We start from the raw sequence: 14345 nt of genomic DNA, 5'->3' as shown, positions 1-14345 counted from the left end.
GATTCATACTAGCTCATTATGCCTTTGTCTTGCAGGTTTTTTTTTTCAAGGTTTACAACCTATTTAAAGGCAATTAAACATTTATTTAAACACACCAAAATACTCACAAGCGATAAAGATAAAAGCAGCATGTTAATCCAAACAATAGGAGAGTTTCCAACCAACAAAATGGCTGCGATCCTTGTGGGTGGCAACGTCGTGTGTCCAGGCTCCACCCAATTTGTTTCCTCATGGAAAGTCCCTGATGTCTTCATGACGAAACGCGTTGGCTGGAGCCTAGACACGTGACATTGTCATGCATGCGGATCACTGCCATTTTGTTGGTTGGAAACTCTCCTATTTGGATTGACATGCTGCTTTTATCTTGCTTGAGAGTATTCTGGGGTGTTTAAATAAATGCTAAATAGCCTTTAATACTGCACAATGAAGCATTTTTGTTCTGCTTCCTGAAATTTGCATGGTGTGGTGACCCTTCTGGTGGAGTGACCAATTTGAAAGATTCTAAGCTGTTATGAGGCTTCTGGATATTTTGATTGTGATTAATGTTAAATTAAGTGTTTTTTTTTTTTAACGTACCACATAAAATAGCAAATCTTCTTTTATTTTATTTTTTTCAGGTCCGCTTAACTAATTCTTGTTACCATGATGACTAGAAGGGTCATAACATATTTTTTTTTTTTTTTTTAGTTATTGCGTTTCGCAAAGGTTTAACAGTGAAAACCTACAATTACCTTTAAATACTCCATATTACTGTTCAAATAAGGGCTGCTGAAGCATTACCAAAACATATTTATATAGTGTACATGGCTCTTATTAAAAGGGTTAAACTGCAGAGAAGGTTTAGTACTATCTTCTATCTTATATATTAGAATCCCCTAGTTAGCTAGCAGATCCATGGAGAGAGCTAGCCTGCTTTTCCTCATTCTCATAATGAATGGCAATGACTTTAACACCTATAGGATAAAAAAATGAGTGTCTATAAATATTATCACATTGAACTAGTGTGCAAAAGTATGTTGTAATATCATTCCATAACCAGGTGGACAGATCTCTGTACTATGACAGACAATATATTTTACAGGGAGTTTTCCCTTATGGGATTACACGTAGGATGTCAGAAACTGGAGATCTGTGTTAGTGAGGCCCAAAATTCCTCAAGCAGCGTGTGCTGGGCGCCCAAGCCAACATAACATCACTCTCTGTAGAGAATTGTCCTTTCAAAGCCAATCATCTTTACAGCTAAGTGTATATTATCAAATCTGCAGCAGGACACTAGGCTATGTTTAAATCAGATTTGCAGATGCTAAATAAATTATATTCAGGAAAATGTCGGAAAGTTGATTTTGGCAAAGATTGCTTTGCTTCTCAGAGCTTATAGTGAACACAGCAACTTTGCAGGCAGACATTTTGTGGGTTGGGACTAAATTTCTCAAGTCTTGACATTCTGTTTTAAGCCTTTTTTTTTTCTTTTGACTGTTAGGCTACCTTTTGCCGGCAGCAATGTAGCATAGACCCACAGGGTACAAAATAAGGGTTCCTTCATACCTCATACAATAATGTTTGATAAACCTGTTTATACACAGGCTTAGACAGCAGATAAAAAGATGGAAAGTGATAAGGTAGGCAAAGAAAAAAGCCATATTTTATTCTGTAAAGAATGTAGGTAGCGAGTAGATAAACAGAGTAGGTGTTATGCCAGAGAAACATTTGAAAAACAGAATTTAAAAAAGAAGTAACCATTACATGTACACGATATGGCCAAAAAATATGGGGACATACCTTCAGATTCTTACATTTTAGGTGTTTCAAATGATGGGTACTGGTAATTTTACAAAATTCAAAAACATTTTAGATAGTTGGGTGCTTCCAACCTTTTGGGAAAAGTCCCTTTTTAGTTCACAGAAAGCCAACCCCATAAAGACATGGTTTGACAAATTGATGTGGAGGGTCTTGAATGGCTTGGACAGACCCTGACCTCAACCCTATTGAACGCTTTTTGAGATGAACAGGAATGCCGAAAGTGCACTAGGTTTTCTCATCCAACATCAACAACCCTTAAATGTTCTATTGGCTGAATGGGTACAAACTCCCAGCAACACACTCCAAAATCTTGTGGAGAGGTTTTCTGCAGCGGCGACCGGTCCATCAGGGGCGCCGCCCCCCCCCAATCTCCATGCGGGGTGCCAGACTTTTCTTTTTGAAGCACATGATTAGAGCCTGAGGCTCTAATTGGTACTGCGCCCCGAATCCACCCACTTGTGACATTAGCAAATCAATATTTGCTATTGTCTTCCGACTTCTCCTCCCGGCCAATCAGGACACGAGGCAGATCTTAAAACCAGATAAGCCGGGGAAGCTGCAACCTGGATGGGGTAAGTGCGGACCTGGCGGGGGGTTTGCTTGCCCCCCCCCCCCCAAAAATGGAGCACCAGCCGGCACTGGTTTTCAGGTTGAATAAATGCCATTATAGATACAGTTGGTGGGGGGGAGGGTCATGCACAGCTTCATAGCTTTGAAATGGGATTTCCAACAAGCCAATATAGATGTGACAGTCACGTGTCCACAAACCCTTGGCCTTATAGTGTATGTGAATTTTGTTGTGAAATTTACTATTTAGGAGAATAAATAAGGAGCATCTTCAGATTATGTTTTACTATAACCTTAAAAAACACTAGGATTTGTAAGAAGACAAGACTAATGCCGAGTACACAAGATGAGAAAATTGGACGAAAAATGCCACCGCTTTCGAAGTGATCATACGATAATCTGATCGTTAGTACACAGCTTTTGAGAACCAATCACGACGAGTTCATGCAAAATTATTCCAAAGGGACAAATATGAAAATTTCTCTCGTACTATACCAGAACTAAAAATCAGAAGATAAAGACCGCGCTTGCTCGTAAACGAAAGAATACAATACAGCACAACACATCACTTCCAAAGTTGTGTGTCATATGAGAATTTTCCTTACTTAAGTAACCTCTTCATTATGAGACTAGCATGCAAAAGAAAAAAATGGACGATCATTCATCTGATATTCTCATCATGTGTACGAGGCTTTAGACAAAAGTAGATCCTTCTAAATTCTAAAGTGGTAATCTGTGCAGCAGCTACTGTAAACATCAATATACAAAGCTCACATTTAATACAAAGAAATAACAGGAAAATATAATATAATCTTCCTAAATATGTTTTAAGGTTCTCTTTAAAGCTGTTGGCCTTTTATTTGTTTAGCTGGCCCTGGTCTTCAAGCGGAAGCACATTTCGTTTCCGCAAACATATATCTTGCGCAAATTGTAACGAGCATGCTTGGTTGCACTTTAAACCGCCTCCTGTTTTTGTTATCATTGGCCACCATTGCCACCCTCAAGATTTGTTGGTCAATAGGGAGGTGCTAGGGGCAGAATGTGCTGGGCCAAAGTGCAACACCAAAAAGGCATAATAAAATCACCTGGTTTGGTGTGAATACAGTATTCTGGACATAATCTGCATATACTTTAGGAATTTGGAGGTGTCATATCTAGTGTTGCACTGATACCAATATCAGTATTGGTGCCGATACTAATCATTTGCATGAGTACTTGTATTCGTGCAAATGCTGATACTAAAACGGATACTTCCAGCTCTGCGGACTGTAACCACTGCCTTTTAAAATGGGTTCACATATGTGCAGGGCCGGTTTCAGTGCAATTTGCAGAGTCCTGTGCGATTTTCGTTCAGCAGTTCAGGTGCGACTTTTTAAAGTCTATGATGCTGGAAATCGCACCTGAACCAAACTGAAAAGTGTATTGGACTTTTTTTTTAAATCGCACTGTGGCCGGCCCGCTCATATGTGAACCAGCTATATAGAAAGCCGGCTTGGTTCACATGTCATGCGGATCAAACTCAATATATAATATAATCCTAATTTAATAATAAAATAAATAACCACATAAAATGTATTTAGTATTTGATTAATCGATTAGCTCATTCAATAATGTGTCATGTGACACTAAAAATCGATAATTGGTATTGGCGAGTACTTGAGAAAAAGGAATGGTACTCGGTATTAAAAATCTGATATTGGTGCTTCCCTAGTCATTTCTAAGGACTAAGAGTGATTGGATTAGTAGAGCCCACAGATTTACGTAAAGCCCGATGACTTCATGAACGCTCTCTCTGTACCCCTTGTAGTGAATGACTTATGGGGTTGCTAATGAATATATAAGTGATGTGTTGGAAATTTAAAAATGGTATTATCATCCTGCTCAGCAGAATGATCCAAGACTTGGTGATAAATTCAGAATGGATTTTTCTGCCGTCAGGAACTCTGTCTCCTCCTGACTTTCCTTCATTTTCTGCATTTGTAATCAGAGTATGGCACTGGGAAAAAGAATAAGTCTATGCGTATACATCACGTACCTGTGTCCTTTGTAGTTAAAGATTGTAAAGGAAATTTTTATTTAAAAAAATAACAAACATGTCATACTTACCTGCTCTGTGTAGTGGTTTTGCACAGAGCGGCCTGGATCCTCCTCCTTCTCAGTTCCCCTGATGGTGCTCTGGGCCCCTCCCCCTTGCCGAGTGTCCCCATAACAAGCCGCTTGCTGTGAGGGGACTTGTGCGTGCTCGCTCTCGAGTCAGCTCTCTGCATCCATAAGACTCACTGGCTTCACTGACTGTGACTGACAGCAGTGGAAGCCAATGGCTCCTGCTGCTGCATCTCAGCCAATCAGGAGAAAGAGACTCAGGAGAGCCTCTGGTCTCGTGCACATTGCTGGATCGAGATCGGGCTTAGCTAAGTATTAGGGGGGCTGGGGGGAAGCCACACACCTAAGGTTTATTACCTTCATGCACAAAATGCATAAAGGTAAAAAACCTTCAGCCTTTACAACCACTTTAAGTTGCACATATTTGTGATCTCTGTTAATCAGCATAATAGGAATATCACTTTTGAATAAATCTATCTAATAGCATTACTTATACAAAAATTGTTCTACTTTAGGCTTCTTGGTTATCAGTGTCTATACTGCATATTTATTAAAATACCAACTGAAACTTTCATGTTCTAGAAAAGTGTGAAAATTATTTTGGTATAGAAAGCAGTTCTAAAATTGCTGAGCAAAGTGATACACAGCAGAATACAATATCTAATCTTGTCACAGAGGTCTTAATTAAGGTTAAATTGAAAGCCAGTAGTCCATTGAAATGATGATCTGGATTGAAAAGAAAAGTTAGGCTAACTTTAAAAAAATAAATAAATAATAAAAAAAAAAACTTAAAGGATAAGTTCACTTTAAAAAAAAATAATATATGCACTTTTTTAAAATGATTTTTTATTGCAGGAGCCTGTAAAGCATTGCACCAGCGATCAGCAGATCACTGATGCCATGCAGGAATACTGCAGATCTGTCAGTGTATAGCAGGGATATGCAATTAGCGGACCTCCAGCTGTTGCAAAACTACAAGTCCCATCATGCCTCTGCCTCTGGGTGTTATGCTTGTGGCTGCCAGAATCTTGCTATGCCTCATGGGACTTGTAGTTCTGGAACAGCTGGAGGCCTGCTAATTGCATATCCCTGGTGTATAGGATTCCTTGCATGTGGAAGCCAATACAATTTGACAGGAAGACTCAATGAACTATCACAGTGCTCACAGCCCTGTGGTAGTTCATTAAAAACTACAATCCGGCAGCTGCAAAGGCTGCTTGACCTTGTAGTTTTCTATTCTGTGAATGAGTGATGTGGCTGGGCAGGCAGAGCCCTGCTTGGCCACATTTTTTTTCTAACCTGTGACAGCTATTGGGTAGGGAGAAAATCCCAGCTAGCCATCAGATCGGGAAGTGGGGGGGGTGCGGGGGCCTGTTCGTTGGTAACATGTTACATGTTACACCCTGAATATGGGTGTAACATGTTACGAAAGGTGAACTTATCCTTTAATCCGCCAACCTTTCACTAACCTATAGGAGTTTATTGGCCAATCTTCTTAGACTTGCACTTCTCATGGATAGTGTTTTTGTTTTTTAAATAATATATATGTGATCTTTAAAGAGCATCACATCCATTATAATTGCTTTTTGATGCCACCCCCTCACATAGGGGTATACATATGTGACACTCTTGAAAAATGCTCCCATGACCCTACTATAGACATATATGACCCTGTATGTCCTTTTTAACACAAAAAAAAAAAAACTAGTTTTTGATATTATGAAAGTCATTTAATTTAGCTCTATGATGTGGCCAGCTTCAGCCATTTGTTTGTGGGTTTAAAATCTCTTCTCTGCATGTTTTGCAATACACTAGCTAATCTTTACTGTCATTTTGTCTTTTTAAAACATAACATTGTTGTTGCCAACCCACATAATGTGTGCTTATTAAAAGTCTGTCTGAACTATGTGCCTCAGTGTGATACATCTGTGCTAATATGTTCTGTCCTTAGCCCTAAGCTTGAATGCTTGACTTACACAGGCCTCTGAGTTGGGCCTTTGCAATTAACATTGGCGATCATTATAATGAAGTCACATTTTTTAATTTTCTTGTGACTTTGTTTTAAGACGGAATTGGAGAATATTGAAGTGACACAGGGGATGTCATCCGAGACGGCGGTGACGTTCCTCAGCCGTCTCATGGCCATGGTGGATGTCCTGGTTTTTGCCAGTTCCCTGAATTTCAGTGAGATTGAAGCAGAGAAGAACATGTCATCTGGTGGCTTAATGCGACAGTGCCTGAGGCTTGGTAAGTTCATGCTGTATAGTGCAGATGGTGTCTGGTAACCCTTGCTGTGCAAAAGGAGAGTGAGCAGCCTCCTGCACGGTGTGCATGGCCTCCTTCTCTATTATGGAAAGAGTTAAAGTTCCTTGCCTGTAGGAATACATTGCTATATTTCACTATGGGAAGGTTTTGACCTAGTTCTAGATCTGCCTTGATATTATATATTTATAAATCACCTACTGTGCAGCCTTATTATACAGAGCTGAACAATGTGATGAATTCAAGACTTGCAGTCTCCAGTAGGGTCTTCGGAGAGGTTTTATAAATGTATTCTATGAATTCTAAATGTATTTATTTTATAGAAAATCCATTCTTGGTACAGTCACAGCTTATCAAAACTTAGCATGAACTTGTCACAGTAAATTAACCTTTTCTGGATTGACAGAACATGTCGAAAAAATAGGCATTTGTTATAAGACTTCTGGCTAATTTTTAACTGCATTGCTTTATTCTTTTTTTCACCGAGCTCAAGCCAAATATTGAGGAATTTGGAAGGTTGTTATTCTAAAAGTCTAAACGACATATTCGTAATTACTAAACAGCCAGACAACCCTGAACTGATTTTTCAAGTTTGGGCAGATGCCAACAGTTTGGATCTCAACAGTTTTTTTGTATTCCAGTGGCACCATGCCTCGATGCCACATGGATAAAAGGCATTCCCAGCACCAACCCCTGAAAAAAGATAATTTTTTCATTTTCCTTATTTTAGGCCAAAGTGATGTAGCAAGCTCTATTTGCTTGACACGTTCTGGTTCCTAAACAGAATTTGGAGGTATGACGCTGAAAAAATGCCAAGAATGTTGTGGAGAGGTTAAAGTAAAAAAATGTATCTACTGTTCAGTAATTCAGTTTGTTTCGTTTGCTAGGAAAAACATAGGTATTTGAGCTTCAGTGAGTTTTTTTTTGGATTCAAGCCCAAATGCCCATAAAGCTACTCCATTCTAATCATCAGGCCTTGTGTTGCAGTTGATGTGGCTCTTATGGTCAAATATACTATATTGTTAAAAGTATTGGGAGGCCTGCCTTTACACGCACATGAACTTTAATGGCATTCCAGTGTGTCTATGGGAATGTTTGACCATTCTTCCAGAAGCGCATTTGTGAGGCATGCACTGATGTTGGAGGAGAAGGCCTGGCTTGCAGTCTCTATTCTAATCCATCCCAAAGGTGTTCTATCAGGTTGGGAGCATGAAATTGTCCAAAATGTCTTGGCATGCCGACGCCTTAATGCCGCGTACACACGGTCGGACTTTTCGTCTACAAAAGTCCAACGGACGCCGACGGACTAAAGCTGGCTGGTAATCCGATCGTGTGTGGGCTTCTCTGGACTTTCAGCAGACTTTTTCAGCCTCAAATCCGACGGACTTTAGATTTGAAACATGCTTCAAATCTTTACGTCGTAACTACGACGGACCCCGAAATTCGCTCGTCTGTGTGCTAGTCCGACGGACAAAAACCCATGCTAGGGCAGCTATTGGCTACTGGCTATGAACTTCCTTATTTTAGTCCGGTGTACGTCATCACGTACGAATCCGTCGGACTTTTGTGTGGTCGTGTGTAGGCAAGTCCGTTCGTTAGAAAGTCTGCTGCGAGTCCGCCGAAAGTCCGCAGGAAGTCTGTCGGACAGGCTGTCGGACTTTTGTAGACGAAAAGTCCGACCGTGTGTACGCGGCATAAGAGTTCCCTTCACTGTAACTAAGGGGCCAAGTCCATCCCTTGAAAAACAACCCCACACCATAATCCCCCCTCTACCAAATGACTTGGACCAGTGCACAAAGCAAGGTCCATAAAGACATGGATGAGTGAATTTGGGGTGGTCCAACTTAAATGGCCTGCCCTCAATCCGATAGTACACCTTTGGGATGACTTTGAGCAGAGACTGCGAGCCAGGCCCAACATCAGTGCCTGACCTCACAAATGCGCTTCAGAAAAAAATGGTCAAACATTCCCATACACACATTCCTAAACCTTGTGGACAGCCTTCCCAGAAGCGTTGAAGCTGTTCTAGCTGCAAATGGTGGGCCAACTCAAAATTGAACCCTACGGACTAAGAATGGGATACCTTTAAAGGGGTTGTAAAGGTAAAAATTTTTTCACCTTAATGCATTCTATGCATTAAGGTGAAAAAACTTTTGACAGTACCGCCGCCCCCAGCCCCCCCGTTTTACTTACCTGACGCCTCGAATCTTCGCTGCTCGTGCTCGTCATCTTCATTGCAGCTCAGCCTGGTCGCTGATTGGCTGCAGTGGATGGATTGAAAGCAGCGCAGCCATTGGCTCGCGCTGCTGTCAATCACATCCGATGATGCGGCGCGCCGGGAGGCGGGGCCGAGTGATACAGCGAGCGGCTATAGCCGCCGGCTGTATCACGGGAGCGCGCCCGCAAGCACTCACCACCGTGCGAGGGAGCTCGCATGAAGGTGGTAAATGCTTGCGGGGAGGAGCTGAAACAGCCGCCGAGGGACCCCAGAAGACCAGGTTCGGGGCCACTCTGTGCAGAACGAGCTGCACAGTGAAGGTAAGTATAACATGTTTGTTATTTTTAAAAAAAAAAAAAAAATAACTTTACAACCCCTTTAAAGTTTGTGTGCGTGTAAAGGCAAGGGTCCCAATACTTTTTGTCTGTTTCAATGGACACAGCAGAGGGATTAGGGTGCGAGCACGCATGAGTGCGCCCATGGGAAGCTGCTTCCTATGGGGGCACTGCACAAGGAGGAGGGGCCAGGAGCGCCGTTGGGGGACCCAAAAAGAGGAAGTTCCCGGCCGCTCTTTGTAATTCAATTGCAGAGTAGGTAAGTATAGACATATTTGTTTTTTTTTTCGCCTTTGCCTTTTTGTAAAAGCGTTTGGGCGAGTCAAGCATTTGGCCATTCATTCCATTGGCCAGAATAATAAATTATTCTGGCCATTGGAATGATTGAACACTTGAGCGTTAGGCATTCCTAGCATTTAGGCTCATTTACACACGTTTAGATGTGTCTAGCTGTTTTTCCACCAAAACGCTTCTCTCCTGAGCATGCAAGTGATATATTTTTTTTTTTCTACCTCTAAACGCCTGGAAATGCCTGTGTGCGCAATGACACATAGGCTAACATAGAGGGGCGTTTAGAGGCAGAAAAAATTACAAATGCCTCCAACAGCCACATTTTTAAAGCACGGTGTCATTGCATACATTCTGAAGGGGCAAGTACCCAAATGTCGACTTAAAAAAAAGTTAACAACTTTTCTGGCATGGATCATTTAGAGTAACAGTTATCAGATGTCCGAAGTCCCAATGGGCTTGGTTATGTGAAGTATGTTAAAAGAGAGAACCATAGCTCAGCCTCATCCGCAAGAGCTCTTGGGACCAACCATGAAGGAACATTGGAGTAGAATTTTTTCCAACAACTATATCTTTTTCAACCTTTGACAGATGGAATCTGCTTAGTGTGAGTCACTTCACAATGTCCATTATCACTGCCCTTTGTATTTTCATATTTCAAATGATTATATTTTACTTTCCAATATTTTTATTGAAAATATGAAGTACAAAAAATAGGAATATTAGCAACAGCAAATCAGAATCTCAAGTTATTAGCAGCTTAATATAGGAACATATCAGACGAAGGACAATAATTTATCTTAATGATTATATGTTAATGGTAAGAAAACAGGCAGCAAACATACCAAGTTCTTAAATCCCTGTTTTTAGGTTGTATTTTATTGACAGACAAAAGGTTGTTTTTCTGAACCTAGTTAGTAAGCAATGTAATACCAATATACAGTGCATCCGGAAAGTATTCACAGCACTTCACTTTTTTCACATTGTGTTATGTTACAGCCTTATTCCAAAATGGATTAAATTCATTATTTTCTAATTTGTTCATTATTTTCCTCAACATTCTACAAACCATACCCCATAATGACAATGTGAAAGCAGTTTGTTTAAAATCTTTGCAAATTTATTAAGAAGAAAAAAAATCACACGTACATAAGTATTCACAGCCTTTGCCATGACGCTCAAAATTGAGCTCAAGTGCATCCTCTTTCCACTGATCATCCTTGAGATGTTTCTACAACTTGATTGGAGTCCACCTGTGGTAAATTCATTTGATTGGACATGATTTGGAAAGGCACACACCTGTCTACATAAGGTCCTACAGTTAACAATGCATGCCAGAGCACAAACCAAGCCATGAAGTCCATGGAATTGTCTGTAGACCTCCGAGACAGGATTGTATTGAGGCACAGATCTGGGGAAGGGTACAGAAAAATGTCTGCAGCATTGAAGGTTCCAATGAGAACAGTGGCCGCCATCATCTGTAAATGGAAGAAGTTTGGAACCACCAGGACTCTTTCTAGAGCGGGCCGCCCTGCCAGCATTTCTCTGCGGAGAGAGGAGAACCTTCCAGAAGAGCAACCATCTCTGCAGCACTCCAATCAGGCCTGTATGGTAGAGTGGCCAGACAGAAGCCACTCCTTAGTGAAAGGCTCATGACAGCCCGTCTGGAGTTTGCCAAAAGGCACCTGAAGGACTCTCAGACCATGAGAAACAAAATTCTCTGGTCTGATGAACCAAAGATTGAACTCTTTGGCCTGAATGGCAAGTGTCATGTCTGGAGGAAACAAGGCACCGCTCATCACCTGGCCAATACCATCCCTACAGTGAAGCATGGTGGTGGCAGCATCATGCTGTGGGGATGTTTTTCAGTGGCAGGAACTGGGAGACTAGTCAGGATCGAGGGAAAGATGAATGCAGCAATGTATAGAGACATCCTTGATAAAAACCTGCTCCAGAGCACTCTGGACCTCAGACTGGGGCGAAGGTTTATCTTCCAACAGGACAAGGACCCTAAGCCAAGATAACAAAGGAGTGGCTACAGAACAACTCTGTGAATGTCCTTCAGTGGCCCAGCCAGAGCCCCAACTTGAACCCCATTGAACAGCTCTGGGGAGATCTGAAAATGGCTGTGCAACAACGCTCCCCATCCAACCTGATTGAGCTTGAGTGGTCCTGCAAAGAAGAATGGGAGAAACTGCCCAAAAATAGGTGTGCCAAGATTGAAGCATCATACTCAAAAAGACTTGCGGGTGTAATTGGTGCCAAAACTGCTTCAACAAAGTTCTAAGCAAAGGATATGAATACTTATGTACATGTGATTTTTTTTTTTTATTTCTACTAAATTTGCAAAGATTTCAAAAAAACTTCTTTCACATTGTCATTATGGGGTATTGTTAGTAGAATTTTGAGAAAAATAATGAATTTAATCAATTTTAGAATAAGGCTGTAACGTAACAAAATGTGGAAAAAGTGAAGTGCTGTGAATACTTTCTGGATGTATTTAAAACCAATTTTTTTTTTTTTTTTTTTTAAATTTTGATCATTACTAATTGACTAAGTAGAAGTTCATTCCAAAGTAATGAGATGGAAGTACATACTAATTTATACTTTTAAGAAAAGTTGTTTCAGTTTCTCCATGTATTAGTTACTCTTTAGTCTCATTAGTTATTCTTTACTACCCTATTTTGAAAATAAAAAGGCATAGCAGCACAGTCATATCTCATAGCATCTTGGGTCAAGGGCCTATGGGTTTGGTATAATTTGTTCCTTGAACACATATCCATCTAACCTGCATTGTAGGTAAATGAATGTGTTGTGGCTTGAGTACTATGTCTAAGAACATACCCTGTAGAGTTTTTTTCATTTTATCAGATTCCATTATACAAACTCCTATTTCTCATAGTGTGTTGAAGATATGAGCTACATGTGAGTCGATTTTGATTAAACCTTTTTTAGTTTGCTGTGTAGCTGTACGAAATTGCCTGGAGTGCCGGCAAAGGCAGCGGGAGCGAGTAACCAAGCCTGCAAGCAGTGGAAAAATCCCAGATAATTTGCAGAATGTGCCAGCTTCAAGTACAGCCAAGGTAAGTTCAAACTATATGTAGTCTATAACAAAGCATGCTCCTAAAGCACGTACTATTTACCTGTAATGTTTTCAAATGAGTAGCTGGAGTTCTCAAGACTGCTTCAGCTTGATGTAGTTTATATAGGCATCCAACAGTTTTGACAGTTCTTGAGGGTAGGATTTGACACAATTGCAACCTTATGTTCAGCTGTGCAACACAATACACAAAATTTACATTTAAACAAATCAAGTAAAAGGTATAAATTGTAATTATGTTTATAAATCATGTGTAAATATGAAGCAAAGCTATATGATTTAAAAAAAAAAATACACACATACACAACAAAATATATATATTTTTTAACTTTATTTAGGCCCCATTCATTCTTTGAGATTTGGTATCGCGGGCAGAATTGCTGCGATTCTACTTGCGATTCCAAATCGCGTGGCTATAGCTGCAAAATGTGCGACGTATGTTTGGATGCCATTATCCTTCGATGGCACCTCAAACATGATGCGAAGCTGCCGCAATTGTCACACGTCAGGATCTTGTGGCAAACCGTGGCTTTAAAAATTGCATGAATCGCGTTTCCTGAAAAGGAGCATCTTTTCGTGTGACAAACACACATAGGGCAGCCCATTCAAGTCAATAGGCTGACCCTATGCAACATGCAAAATCATGTGACAATTGCTCTTTGAAAATCACGCAGCGGGCGATATGTGAAAGGGGCCTTAATGTTCAGCTGTGACTAATACGTAAGTCTTTAATAAAGAAAGAATAATTATAGAAATATTGTTACTTTTTCTACCATTGCTTTCATCAGTGTCCACAGAAGTATTCCTTAAAATGCTTGTTCAGCTTGGTTGCATATTTTGCATACATTAAAACCTTGGATTGCGAGCATAATTCGTTCCAGAAACATGCTTGTAATCCAAAGCACTTGTATGTCAAAACAAATTTCCCCTTAAGAAATAACGGAAACTCAGATGATTCATTCCACAACCATTTATTTATAGGTCCTTCAGTCTATAGTCCTTATAAAAAGAATATAGCAATGTGACCAGGTTGTGTAACCATGAAATGTCCATCCACAAATAGAAGCCTCCACAAGGGGATTAGAAGCAAAACCCAGCAGGAGCTACATAGTATTAAAGAGAAGAGAGGCGCCTCTAAGTGTAGCAATATGTTGCTAAATGTTGTACCTTCATTAAATGTAACCATGTTGCTACACTTAGAGGCGACTCTCTTCTCTTTTATACTCAGTTGTGACATGACGCTACTTGTATATCAAGACATCACTTGTATATCAAGTCAAAATTGCTTGTCTTGCAAAACGCTCTCAAACCAAGTTACTTTGAAACTAACATTTTACTGTACTTTTAAAGGATAACTTTTAAAGGATAACTGCACTTAAAGTACTAAAGTACTTACTGGGAGTTTAAAAAAAAAAAAAAAAGGCGATAGTTTAGTGCTTTAGTGTAAGCATAGGAATGTACATTTTACAGAGCAGTGGCTAAGTAGTTAGCACTTCCGCCTAGCAGCACTAGGGTTATTGGTTCGAATCCCAATCACAGCACTACCTGCACAGAGTTTGCATGTTCTGCCTGTGCTTGGGTGGGTTTCCTCCGCGTACTCCGCACTATAAAGACAAGCTGGGAGGTTAATTGGCTCCCGTCTAAATCGGCCATAATACTGTATGTGTATGAA

The 14345-nt window shown here is 40.4% G+C and overlaps 1 protein-coding gene across 9 annotated transcripts in view; it reads left to right on the top strand.

Annotated features, from left to right (window-relative positions):
- NBEA (neurobeachin) overlaps positions 1-14345 on the top strand; it is a 919734-nt gene that overhangs the window by 450356 nt on the left and 455033 nt on the right. For 8 of the 9 annotated variants that reach the window (XM_073613319.1, XM_073613325.1, XM_073613326.1 and 5 more), the window contains 2 exons: positions 6537-6717; positions 12529-12656. In XM_073613319.1, the coding sequence (XP_073469420.1) occupies positions 6537-6717; positions 12529-12656 (309 nt within the window). The remainder of the gene's footprint in view (positions 1-6536; positions 6718-12528; positions 12657-14345) is intronic. The other variant, XM_073613318.1, reaches the window with a different exon arrangement.

This window comes from Aquarana catesbeiana, linkage group LG02, assembly GCF_042186555.1.
Source record: "Aquarana catesbeiana isolate 2022-GZ linkage group LG02, ASM4218655v1, whole genome shotgun sequence".
In the NCBI taxonomy this organism is placed as follows: Eukaryota; Metazoa; Chordata; class Amphibia; order Anura; family Ranidae; genus Aquarana; species Aquarana catesbeiana.
The sequence above is the reverse complement of the archived record's forward strand: the minus strand, read 5'-3'. Positions and strand labels throughout refer to the sequence as shown.